Source organism: Lygodium microphyllum, chromosome 11 (assembly GCF_053477565.2).
Source record: "Lygodium microphyllum isolate KBCC chromosome 11, Lygodium_microphyllum_v1.1.10, whole genome shotgun sequence".
Lineage (NCBI taxonomy): Eukaryota > Viridiplantae > Streptophyta > Polypodiopsida > Schizaeales > Lygodiaceae > Lygodium > Lygodium microphyllum.
Genome location: NC_141145.1, coordinates 143,574,075 through 143,588,050, shown reverse-complemented (window position 1 = coordinate 143,588,050; position 13,976 = coordinate 143,574,075). Strand labels below are relative to the sequence as shown.

Sequence of the window (13,976 nt, the reverse complement as noted above, 5' to 3'; positions counted from 1 at the left end):
AACAAAGTTCCAACCTATTTAATTATTTTGTAGCTGAAGACTGCTAGGTATTCACTTTTGTGGGTTTTATCTTATTATTTTCTGACAATTGTAAATACTTCAGTTGATGTGTAGAGCAAGTAGCGATGGCATTGGAAAGCACCAGGCAATGGCGTGAATTCAAAATACCTAGAATAATTATTATTTTTTATGGACGTATGCCTTATCACTAAAGGCGTTGCGCCAATACTTATTTAGGCACGCTTATTTATTAAAGCGCTTGACAAATATTTATTATTTTGTATGCATATAGGTGCTCGGTTAAATATTCCATTATTTGACATTGTATTTTGGCACAATCCGACTTTTGGAACTTCCAAACGCTTTATTCTTTATTTGGGCAAAAGCAAACACAAGTCAAAAGCATGCTAATTGTAACGTGAGTTATTATTTAGCTTGGAGATTAATAAATCTATAAATACATGCCTTATGATGCGCTCACACAAGGCATGGGGGAAGATTGCACCCAATTGGTTTTTTTGTCTCGTGTCGTGCAAACTCTTTTCTTGCTTTTATGAAGCTTTTGTAGAGTTCTTTGTTCTTGGGGACCTTCCGACGTTTACTACACGCCCATACAGCATCTGATTTGCACATCAGTGGTATCAGAGTGAACCTGAGATTAAGAGCTTCCAATCGCTTACCGTCTCGCACAAAGGCGAAGCTCCCGGAACGAATGGGCTCTACAAGCTGTCTCGCGACAAATCGTCAATACAGGCGTGTTCCTGACAATGAAGAATCCCCTGCTGCATTCTCAGATCGCGAAGGATCTCTCCCAGGAGGCGGAGGACCACTTCTCAAGATCCTTTTTTAAGTCTTTTTGTTAACAAAGAGAAGCAAAGAAGAAGTTCATAAAGTTTGAGTTTATAAAGCTTAATAAGATATGCCAGACCTTACTAAAGATGATGATGATATCAGCGATGCTTCACATATTTTACCGGGTATGTCAAATCATTATTAACGATAAAATGTTTTGTGCATGGTCAAGAAAAGATCGTTTTGCATGATCATAGAAATATGCATGATTTCATGATTTAGAAATTAAAAGTGGTGATTATGTCTAGCGCAGAAATTTCTTGATTGTACCTTTGCAAGCTGGTGATATTATTTTAAAAATACCTTGGTGTCACAAATATAATCCCGACATAGATTATTCTACACATTCCATGAAAATTTATTCTAATGAAAAACAAATCACATTACATAAATCGCACAATTTTAATAATTTTTCACTACCTAGTCACATACAAGCTAAACATACATTGCGAAAAGATAGCAAATCATACTTAGTATGGGTGAATGAAATTGAAGCCAAGAAAAATCAAATACATCCTACGTATACACAATTTCTTTCACAATTTAAAGATTTTTTTACTGCTGATTTATCACCTGGTTTACCACCTACACGTCGCGAAGACTATAAAATAAACTTAATCTTAGATTCTCAACCACCATATAAAGCACATTATAGATACAATCAGATTGAACAAAAAAAAAATCCAAGCATAAGTTGAAGAACTCTTGAACCGAGAACTCATTAGGCCCAATAGTTCTCCTTTTGATGCATCTGTCCTATTAGTTAAAAAGAAAAATAATACCTATAGAATATGCATTGACTATCGTATCCTAAACAAGATCATTGTTAAGAATAGATATCCGATCCCTAGGATAGACGACCTCATGAATAAACTATAAGGAGCCACTATTTTTAGCAAGATAGATCTCAAATCTGAATATCAACAAGTACGATTGGATATACCTGACATTTTCAAGACTGCATTTAGAACTCAATTTGGTCATTATGAATTTATTATTATGCCTTTCGGTTTGACCAATACACTAGCTACATTCAGTCGTATGATGAATCGTGTATTTTTGAAGTATTAAAATTGTGTAATTGTTTTCTTTTATGATATATTGATTTTCAGTAAGAATGAGAACGAGCATTATAAACATCTATCTTTGATTTTCAAATTGTTGAAAAAGAATCAATTATATGTTAACCTTGACAAGAGTGAATTTTTCCAAACCAAATTGAATACTTAGGTCACATTGTTTCTTCTGATGATATTCGTATTGATCCTAAAAAGATAGAGGTAATTTTGAATTGACCAATCCCTAAACATGTATATAAGTTACGTTCCTTTTTAGGTCTTGCCAGCTTTTATAGAAAATTTGTGAGAAATTTTTCATTGTTTGCATTGTCTTTGACAAAATTGTTAAAGAAAGATGTTGTGTATCATTGGTCTGACAACCAACAAAAAGTCTTTTAATTTATTGAAACATGCTTTAACACATGCATCTATTTTGTAATTACCTTATTTTAATCAATAATTCTTTCTAATAGTCATTGATGCTAGCGGATCAGAAATAGGAGCTGTCCTCATATAAGATTCATATCCCATAGCCTATTCTAGTTACAAACTTAAACTCTTCGAACTGAAGTATTCCACCTATGATAAAGAATTGTTAGTTGTAGTATAAGCCTTACGTCAATGGAAACACTATCCAATGAGATTCGAATTTATGATCGAAACTGACCAACAAAGTATCAAGCATCTCCTTAGTCAGCCACAATTTTCTGACAGTCATATTAAATAGGCTGCTTTCATTCAAAGTTTCCATCCACTTATCCAATATCAACCCAGAAGAGAATGTTATTGCTGATGCATTGAGTAGAAGATCAAACATCCATAATATTTCCATTCTATCTTTTGATTCTCTTATTCCTATAAAGGATACCTATAACCATAACCCCAATTTTCAAGCTGATTAGAACAAATTGGTCGCTAATAACTAGATTCCAATTAATTATTTGTCTTATTTTTATGGATTTATGTTTTACAAGAAAAGATTGTATGTCACTGTTCAATTTAGATCATTTGTATTGCACGAAATTTATTGTTCTTTATATCAAGGCCGTAGAGGTATTATTTTCACTTTAAAAACATTAGTTGAAGATTTTTACTGGTCACAAATAGAATGTGATGTTTCTAACTTTATTTCTGAGTGTTTAATTTATTAAAGAGTCAAGCAACACCATGGTAAACAATATGGTTTGTTAATGCCTTTACCAATTCCTAAACGTCTATGGAAACATATTTCAATGCATAACCATGGTATAATTTGGACTATAGTAGATGGATTTAGCAAACAAGCATATTTTCTACCATGCAAGAAAACATTGACTGCATCTCAAACTGCACAATTGTTTTTTAAGACTGTTTTCAAAAGCTACTAACAGTACGATTCTAGATCTTTTGCGTGTATACACAATTTCAAAACCACAAGCATAGATACACATTTGCATCTACTTCAATTTGCATACAATAATACACCACATACAGCTACTCATAAAGCACCTTTTGAAATCATTTATGGACATAGATTGCCTACACCTGTTACATCATTGTCGAACAAAGTTAAAGCTGCTGATGATATAGCCAATACGCATGCTACTATTTTTTCTTAAGTTAAAGACATGATTGTGAAAGCCCAGCAATCATACATTAAACAAGCTAATAAGAAAAGAAAAGCCATGAGTTTCAATGTTGATCATTATGTTTGGATACACATTGAAAAGCGAAGATTGCAAAGTATTGAGAAACACCCTACTGTTAAGTTAGCACCTAGATTTTATAGACCTTTCAAAATAATTCACAAAATCAATGACATTACATTTAAATTAAAACTACCCCAACACTAGAAGATACATAATACTTTTCATATCAATTTGTTATGACCTTTTAGAGGCCAAATATCTCTCCATCCTGTCTATGAAAACCCTCCTTTGTTAAAAGAAGAAACTAAAATCCTCGAACCCGAAACTATTTTAGACACTGACTTTATGACCACTAGAACTGGTCGTAGATATTCTAGATATTTGGTTAAATTTAAAAATCATCTTGTTGAAGAAGCCCAATGGATGTACACCCACGACCTAAGTGCTTACCTCTCACTGCTCACTCCACGTTGAGCTAATAGCAATTGAGAACAATTGCTATCCTACCCCGGTAGTATGATGCTAGGAGACATATTTCACGGTGGATTCCGTAAGGTTTTTATTTCACAGTGGATTCTGTAAGATTTTTTAATGGATTCTGTAAAACTATATTTATTTGTCGAGGCTCGTACACAAGGTGGATTCCTTATGCGAGAAGTTGACAGGGACGTTTATCCTTTTCGGGCGTCACGTTAATTTAATGTGCACGTGGGTGATTCCAGAATGGGTGATTCGACAAAATACATATTAAATTAATGGACATTTATGAGTTTAGAGTGTACTCGAATTAAATTAAGCTCAGGACAAAGTTCCAACCTATTTAATTATTTTGTAGCTAAAGACTATTAGGTATTCACTTTTGTGGATCTTATCTTATTATTTTCTAATAATTATGAATGCTTCAATTGATATGTAGAGCATGCAGGGTGGCGTTGGGAAGCACCGAGCGATGGCGTGAATTCAAAATACCTAGAAAAATTATTATTTTTTATCAACGTACGTCTTATCACTAAAAACGTGGCACCAATATTTATTTAGGTACGTTTATTTATTAAAGTACTTGACAAACATTTATTATTTTGTATGCGTGTATAGATGCTCGGTTAAATATTCCATTATTTGATATTGTATTTGGGCATAGTCCGACTTTTAGAACGCCCAAACACTTTATTCTTTATTTGGGCAAAAGCAAACACAAAAGCCAAAATCATACTAATTGTAAAGTGGGCTATTTTTTAGCTTGGAAATTAATAAATCTATAAATACATGCCTTATGAAGTGCTCACATAAGACATGGGGAAAAATTGCACCCAATTGGTCTTTTTATCTCATATTGTGCAAACTCTCTTATTGCTTTTATGAAGCTTTTGTAGAGTTCTTTGTTCTTGGGGACCTTCCGATGTTCACTACGCGCGCATACAGCATCCGATTTGTGCACCAACTCTTTTTAGGTATATTCTACCACCAGGGTTTGAGTTGTGACTGGGAATTTCCTTGTGAATCCCTGGACCGATTTTGTTTTTTAGTAGAAGTCTAATTTTGTTTACCCTTCCCCTGTTGCCCCTTCTGAGAATGAGCAACAAGAGCCCCCCTCTTTGAGATAGTATTCATGTGAAATTAATCGAACAACCATGCATAACGCAACAGCTGACATTCAAATTCAAAGAAAGTAGGCATGGTAGGCTTGAAAACTATACTTTTCACAAAATTGAAGAATTTCTCGGGGAGTTTGTTTAGAAACAGTGTGACCTCATCGTCAGAGGACTTGGGAGTCCCCGTAGTGGAAAATTCGGTAAGAAGACGCCTATACTCAGCCAACTTGACTTTCAAGTCATCTTGTCAGAGATTTTGAAATTTTAAAGCTCAAGGTCAAGATTTATATAACGAGTCCTATCCTGAGCCGCATAGCGGTCAGTTAAGTGTGCCCATCGCTCTGACGCTAGATCAAAATGCTGAAACTGAAAATGAAACTCCAGCAATAAGCCCTGCATCAGCTCGAGGCATTCCTAGCCTTCCATGAGTAGACAACCTCATACGGAACAAGTACGGGATCATGTTGGGGTTCCAACCCCTACACAAGATCCCATAGATTCTGTGAGTCAAGGACATGTCTCATCAGATTCAACCAAGAAGTAAAGGTTAACCCATTGAAACGAGTCTTATCATTGAATGCATACTTGTGAGGTAAAACCATGAGGTGTCAAGAAAGTGGGATAAGATGGATAGGGAGGATAAGAGGATGGTAGTGAAGCTAGCTAATAGGAAGGAGGAAGGGGAAGAGGTGGGTAGGCAAAATTAGGCTATTAGTGTCCAATGAGTGCTGATTGAGGCAGAGGCACTGAAACATGAATGTTTCCATAAGATGTCAATGGAGATGAAGACACTAGAACATGGAAGCCATGTCCAAAGTTCCAATTGGGGCACAATAGAATGACCATAAGGTCTTCTAGGTAATGCCATGAAGGCAAGCTGTGGTACCAATTGATCCACGCTTGGGAGAGACTGGCAGGGATACCCAGGCTGCAATGATCCCAAAAGTATATGAGAAGAAGGTGGAACACCACCCGGCTGAGGAAAGGATGAGGTCCTAAAGGCGATGCCTATGTTTCTATAAACCCTTGGTATGATATGCAGTGCAACCTAAGGTGTTTGAAAAGGGAATGTAAATTATGTAAATGGAAGTGTAGAAGCAGCGGAAGAATGTGGTGGGATGGGTGGATTTTTAATTTGTGGTGTGAAAGGTACAAATGCATTTTGTTCATTTTTATCATTTAATGATTGAAAATGAAATGATAATGATGATGCTACACCATGCCACGTAGAAATAGAAACACCAAATTCATTCTGATTTTGAGAAGTAAACTAAAAAGAAGGAAGGATAGAAGAAGAGGTACTTGGCTTTTTCTTATAATCCCCACGACGTGTGTTAACATACAAGAATTGATTCTCAAGAGAACCTTTTCCATAGTCAACGGACTGTACTCTTTCTTACTCATGATTTCTACCAGTATATTGCAAAGTAGAAAAAGTAAAAGAAGAAGGAACAAAAGACGAATCTAAGGTACCTTACACTGGAGTGAACGGAAGAGTATGAAAGAATGGAACATACTCCGAATCTCTTCTCCAATAGGAGGGCCCATCCCTAATAGAGTTCTCAATGGCCCTACAACATTATCAAGTTTATGCGCAACATCTGAAAAGAGAAATTCATGCATACCTTCATTGAGTAGCTTCTCTTGAAGGGCAATCCTTCGATCGAGCTCCTCAATCTTCTTTCGTCTAAAAGCCATAATCACATGGTATTATTCAGTGGACAGCTTGTATAGCTTTTCTTTTGTGTAGTCAGAAGTATCTTTCATCATGTCGGAACTTTGTGGAGCAAGCTTATCTGCCCACTCTCGCTCGGTTCTCAACATAGTCGGTTCTGGAGACTGAATTGGTGGTGTTGTGTTTGAAGTCATTTGAACTTACTATTGTTCTTGCTTCTATAAAGAGCTTTCAGATCAAAGGCCTAAGTTTCTCAGAGAGTACCAAGCTCTGATACCATGTAAAGAAATACCCTAACACAGAAACACAAATAACAATCGTACAACAAAGCATAGACTAATAAAAAAACACAGTTAAGGTTAGGGTAGCTCAGAGACAATGAACACAGTGAATAAATGAAATGATATGACTACTAAATATACAATGCTCATGCAATAAACACACTATGCAATAAATGAATACTGAACCTCAAACTTCTATATCTCAAGGATCAGGGTAGGGGCTATGAGCTAGAGAGTGTGTCGTACTCCGAACGGATCCCGAATCGCAACAAGGCACCCTCTGGATCTCAAACACCAGCAAACGCAGCCAAGGAAGGCTGGATCTGATGCAAACAACAGTGCAGGAGAGAGAAGACTAAAAACGCAGGCTACAGGAGAGAGAAAACAACAAACGTAGTTGAGAGAAAATGATGGCGACAACAGACAGGAGAGAGAAAACTGCAGCAACAACAGACAGGAGAGAGAAAACTGTACTGGCGATAACTGGGGCCTGCAAACACAGCAGTATGCTGATGTGGCAGGCTGTACGACAGCTGTGCAAGTGGTCAGCAGCAGTCACCTGGCTAGAAACAGTAGCAAACAGGAGGTGGAGGGCTGGAAACAGGCACCAGACTGTAGACAACAGCAAGGAACAGCTGAGACTGCAATGTCCTCCGTGAGAGGGGTGTGGGCAACAAGCTTAAAACACCTAAAACCTGCAAAACGAGATTGAGGGCTAAATGAAGGGCAGCATACTTATTTATAGAAAGTTTGGGTCCTCCCAAGTGGGTTTGTGCTTATGGGACACAAACACTCTCTAGGAACGCATTTCTTTTAAATAAACAAGGTTTCTTCATTAATTAAGCATGTTAAACAAGGTTTCTTCATTAATTAAGCATGTTTTGGGGCTGTTTTAGTAAAGCTAATGCATTTTTAGCTCAACAACACCTACCCAATAAGTATACTCACAATTGATTGGACCAAACAAACTTGTTCCCCAGAGATGCTGTTGGAAATGTGTCAACCACATTGGCCACAAGAGTAATAACAATTGAAAAGAGAGAGAGATAGAGAGAGAGAATCTTCAATTATACCACGCACGCATGAAATAAAACCAGGACAGTTGCCTCACAGGAAGGTTCCTTGCTCTGACTTTCAACATGTCCATGCAAAGCACTCAAGGCAGCCTATAAATGCAGATCTATTCTGCCTGTCAATTGCAAGCAGGTCAACCCAACCACAACATCAACAAATTTTAAGGCAAACCTTGTGCAGGAGCAGGCAGCAAGCTGCAACCACTAGTGAGTACACTTCTTTCCACTGCATGTTGCCCATTTAGCTAAAGTGAGAGATGACCATCTCAAATAGAGGATGCCACCTATACATTCATACATCTACAACTATCTTTTTGGCTAAGGTGCAAGTCTTAGACAACTAAAACCTCGTTCCAAGAGTTGGTGAGTTTTAACTCCTGTCCTCAAACTGGGTTGCAATCATGGACTGACAACATACTTGGTAGCTCATGGAACACCATTCTAGCCAAGATCACCACAGATAGCAGCCATGCATGTGCCTAATCTAAAACTGAACAGTGTCATTGTGAGTTGATCTCATTTCATAGTGGGGCTCATATCATTGTGGGTAGAGATCACATGGATATCTTCCCTATTAAGGTATTCACTTGCAAGAAAAAGTCTTGTATAGCTCATTTACCTGTAAGGATCTGTGATCAGGACCAATGGTACACTATCTTTTGGTAAAATCTCTCAAAACTGAGGAGAATCAAACCCCTATGATTCTCTCTTTGATACTTCTTCCACCATCTCACATCTTCAGTGTAGTGTTGCCATGCAAACACTCACACACATCTCAACCAAAGCAGCTCCTCAAGATACCCACAAGCAAGTCGATATGTTGTGTGCTACCAAAATCTGTACTACAACCCTGTGAGTGACTGCTATCATCAGAATTCAGTGTTTCATGGTTGTCATCTTGAAAATGCCTACACTCTTTCAGCCTCACAAGCTTTGCTGAGCTCATTTGGACCAGCCCAACTGGAAGTCCTTCAAACTTACACGTCATCTTGAAGAAGAACAACTGCTGCCATTTGCTTGAAAGAATGATATCCATGAATGAGCTATTCACCTACATGGAGAAAGAAAAATAGAAAGAAAGAAAATTGCTAATGTTCATTAAACCCTATTAGACAAAACAGTGCACAAGTAGAGTTCATGTATGTCTTAATGCGAAGTGAACAATTACAAGTAAACCCTATGAGACCAAACAGATAGTGAACAAATACAACTGAAAAAAAGGGTGGAGAGAGACAGATAGACAGAGAGAGGGGAAGGAGGGAGGGCAGTACCTCTTGGACACAATAAAATGCACCTAGACAAGGTAACATCAATGACTGCCGGAAAGTATTGGTATCAATGTCTGTAAATTTTGGTGAGGGCCATGTGGTCGGTGTACTCACATTATAAACCTGCAACGATAAATGAAACTTGGAAATCGAACATGCACAAGGAACCATTAGAAAATAATTAGATTTACCAGTAACTCAACAAAGCCGAAGGAGCGCACAGATTCAAAAGCTTGTTTCACTTCATTTGGATCTGAGCAATCAATTCTGATGGCATACAGTTGGGCATTTATCTCTTTCTCAGCAATCTCTTTCACAAATTTCTCAAGTCTAGCTGCAACAAGCCAGGGCTTCAGTTAAACTTGTATATACTTGCCACTAAGTTTGACCATCAAGATTAAGACCACAGAAATGTACACTGCACATTTGGACATATCATGTACACTGCACCTTCATTGCAACTAATGAAAACCAGTAAAAACTGCAAAATATGTGATACACATGGTGGACTGCTGCCAAAGTGTTGCAAGAAGCACTTGTGCACTGGCCAGGTTCAGACAAAAAGAAAGACGAAGGAAAAGAGACACAGGGAGAACGTGTGGAACAGGTACCTATGTAAGCAATTAAAATCTGAGCAATGGGGCACTAAGTTGAGAGTGTTTATGATAGTGATGAGAGTTCCCAAACACTATACCAAGAGTCTGGTTCATGAACACAATTGTTCCTCCATGTTTTGAGAGTTGTTAATGTTCATTCGTAAATGAAAGAATTAGGAGTGGACAAAGCTGAAGGAAAAAAATAAATACCACTGTTTCTGGCAAGGATGGCAACAGTATAGCCTTCATGGACAAAACGTTGGGCGATAGAATAGCCAAGGCCAGCACCCACACCCACAACAGCAACGACACCCTTGTGCCCGGGTGGACTGGAGGGGTTGCTGCTCCATCTTGTAATGGGGCTGGTATAAAACTTCCAGCTAGCTTCTCCCTCCCCTCCTCCACCAGCCATTGCTCCCTCTTCCTCCTGCTTGAGAAACTTGGGTAATGGCTGGTGTACTGTTGAGCTTGTATTCTGGGGCCTGTCTTCTTCGGCTGTCCTCTTCCGCCGCTTCAGCAAATCACTGGCTTCAGCCATGGTTCAGTACTAATCTCTCTCTTTGCTAAAAGCTACGGTTTGAGCAAAAAGGTAATGAAGAGGAACCCCAATTGCTTAAACCTCCAAGGCAGACTGCACCTCTAGATCAAAACCCAATGTCGTTGGAATCAAATGATGAGAGATCAAACTGACCCAGATGCCAAAATACAAGCTTGGATGCAATTCACAGTTTTAGAGCTGACCCACAATGTGAAGCTCTGTTCAGGGCCAGAGATCAATCTGACGCAGATGCTAAAGCCAATTTTGGAGCTGACCCAAGTGCAATTCACAGTTTTAGAGCTGACCCACGATGCGGAGCTTAGTTCAGGGCTACAGGTGATTTGCTCCTCGTGTGAGCAGAAACAGAGCCTCTTGGAAGTGGCATTGAGCAGTCATTATGACAATTTTCTGCGAGTGGCATTGAGTAGTATCGTATCATCATGACAATCTTCTGCAAAAACAAACCTTGGAAACAGAGGGAAATGGGACAGTGAGAGACAACATTAGTCATCCAGAACGTCAACAGAGGTACAAAAATTGAAGCTGTAGCTGCGATACAGCTCAAAGATTTTGCGCCTTCAAAATCAGTTGACAACGATGGTCCTCGTGACAAGCCCAGTTTGCCAAATCTTTCTTTCAGAATTTGCCAATTTGCATCGAAGATTAATGCTGCAGTTCTTTTTCGAATTCTGTTCAAACAACTTTTAATTCTGCCGAGCCAACATTTGAATGGCTTCCTATCTAATTTCATTAAACCAATTCTACGTAAGACTTGCTTAATCGGCAATATTTTCTTTCTAACTAACTGATATTTCTTTTCTAACATTTTGACCCCCTTTCTTTTCTTGCCACACATATCTTAATTGCTCTCAGAACAATTTTACCCCCTTTCTTGCAGATTCTGTCACTGCTTTCAAAACGATTTGACCCCCTTTTTTCCAATGACCTCCTTCTTTTCCGCTGATTTTTAGTATCCTAGTATATTTTACAGTTCCTGTGTATATTTAATAGCTCATCCCTTGGGGGCAGATGTACTTTTTTAAAGCCACTTGGAGTATCCTGGAACTAAGGCAAAAGGGCAGAAGGAGAGCATCTTACTTCTTACTACTATATTATTTTAGCTATAGGTTCGAAAAACCCCAAACTTCCTTAGGGCTTCCTGGACCTACTCTTTTTTCCAAACTTTTTTTCTTTAATCAAAACCCCTTCCTCTCCTCTCTTTCTCACATGTAATATCTCATTTTCTCTTCCCCTTCCCTTTTTTCATTAAAGCTTTCCTCTTCATCTCCCTTTTTAAATTAAAACCCCCTCCCTTCTCTCTCACGTATAATCTCTCTCTTTCTTTTCCCCATCCCCTTTTTATCTTACTACTATTCTTACTACTATATTATTTTAGCTATAAGTTCGAAAAGCCCCGAACATCCATAGGGTTTCCTGAACCTTATCTTTTTTCCAAACTTTTTTTATTTAATCAAAACCCCTTCCTCTCCTCTCTTTCTCACGTGTAATATTTCATTTTCTTTTCCCCTTCCCTTTTTTCATTAAAGCCTTCCCCTTCACCTCCATTTTTTAAATTAAAACCCCCTCCCCTCTCTCTCACTTATAATCTCTCTCTTTCTTTTCCCCATCCCCTTTTTAATTAAATTCCTCCACCTTTCTCCCCCTCTCTCTTATGTGTACGGCCTAGGTTCTCTCTCTCTCTCTCTCTCTCTCTCTCTCTCTCTCTCTCTCAAATTAAACTTTTTTATTTAAACATTTTAAAAGCTTTTTTTAATTTAAAGTTTTTCAAACATAGTTTTTCACACACTTTGATAAGGAGATATAATAAAATAGAGAGAGAGAGAGAGAAGAAGAAGAAGATGGAGAGAGAAGGGGGAGAAAGATGTAAGAGAATAGTCTTTTTTATTTTAATTAAATATTTTTCTTCTCCCCTCCCCCCTCTCTCTCATATGTAGGGCCTAGGTTCTCTCTCTCTCTCTCTCATATATATATATACAAAGAGCAAAAAAGAAAGAAGAGAAGAGAGAAGGAGAGAGAGGGGGAATAGAGAGAGAGAATTATAAAGAGAGGAAATATAAAATTTAAGAGAGAGAGAGAGAGAGAAAGGAAAAGAGAAGAGAGGGGGAGAGAGAGACAGAGAGAAGAAGAGAGAGAGGAAATAAGAAGAGAAAGAATTTGAACACAATGAGAGAATTATAGAGAGAGGAAAGACAAAATTTAAAAGAAAGAAATAGAATTATAGAGAGAGAAAGATAAAATTTAAAAGAAAGAAAGAGAATTATAGAGAGAGGAAATATGAAATTTAAGAGAGAAAGAGAGAGAGAGATCAGAGGAAAAGAAAAAAAGAAAAGAGAGGAGAGAGGGGGGAGAGAGGAGAGAGACAGAGAGAAGAAAATAAGAGAGAAAATAAGAAGAATAAGAGAAAGAATTTGAACACGGAGAGAGAATTATAGAGAAAGGAAAGATAAAACTTAAAAGAAAGAGAAAAGAAAATGAAAATGAAAAAAAACTTTCTTTTTAATTAAAATAAGGAGAGAGAGAGAGAGAGAGAGAAATATACAAAGAGCAAAAAAGAAAGAATATAAAAGGGAGAGAGAGGAAATATAAAATTTAAGAGAGAGAGAGAGAGAGAGGAAAAGAAAAAACGAAAAGAGATGAGAGAGGGGGGATAGAGACAGAGAGAAGAAAATGAGAGAGAATTTGAACACATAGAGAATTATAGAGAGAGAGAGAGAGAGAAAAGAAAATAAAAATGAAAAAAAACTTTCTTTTTAATTAAAATAAGGAGAGAGAGAGAGAGAGAGAGAGAGAGAGAAATATACAAAGAGCAAAAAAAAAGAAGAGGAAAGGGAGAGAGAGAAAATATAAAATTTAAGAGAGAGAGAGAGAGGAAAAGAAAAAATAAAAAGAAAGGAGAGAGAGGGGACAGAGACAGAGAGAAGAAAATGAGAGAGAATTTGAACACATAGAGAATTATAGAGAGAGAAAAGATAAAATTTAAAAGAAAGAGAAAAGAACAAAATTTAAAGAGAAGAAAAAAAAAGAAAAAAGAAAAGAGAGGAGAGAAGAGAAGAGGGGGGAGAGAGAGAGAGAATAAGAAGAATAAGAAGAACAAGAGGAAGAGAGATGGGAAAAAAGAGAAAAGAGAAAAGTCTTTTTAAAATTTAAATATTTTTTGAGTGAGAGAGGAAGGAAAAGAGAAGGAGAGAGGGGGAAAGAGAGAGAATATAAACATAAAGAGAGAATTATATATAAGGAAAATATAAAATTTACATACTTTAAGAGAGACCAGGGGGAAGAAAGTGAAAGAAGAAGAAGAAGAGAGAGTGAACATGTAGAGAGAATTATAAAGAGAGAAAAGATAAAATTTAAAAAAGAGAGAATAAAAATAGATGAGAAAGAAAGAAGGAAGAGA

The 13,976-nt window shown here is 37.3% G+C and overlaps 1 protein-coding gene across 9 annotated transcripts in view; it reads right to left on the bottom strand.

Annotated features, from left to right (window-relative positions):
- Positions 1–11,367, bottom strand: part of LOC148029462 (uncharacterized) — a 34,710-nt gene extending 23,343 nt beyond the window's left edge. The window contains exons 1-4 of one of the 9 annotated variants that reach the window (XR_015692431.1): positions 10,234–11,367; positions 9,619–9,761; positions 9,431–9,550; positions 8,779–9,210 (exon numbers count right to left, since the gene is read on the bottom strand). Coding sequence is in view for 8 of the 9 variants with exons in the window: in XM_087688285.1 (XP_087544411.1) it covers positions 9,431–9,550; positions 9,619–9,761; positions 10,234–10,561 (591 nt within the window). In the remaining variant the exon portion in view is untranslated. The remainder of the gene's footprint in view (positions 1–8,778; positions 9,211–9,430; positions 9,551–9,618; positions 9,762–10,233) is intronic. The other 8 variants (XM_087688285.1, XM_087688287.1, XM_087688284.1 and 5 more) reach the window with 8 other exon arrangements.
- Positions 11,368–13,976: the final 2,609 nt, after the last annotated feature.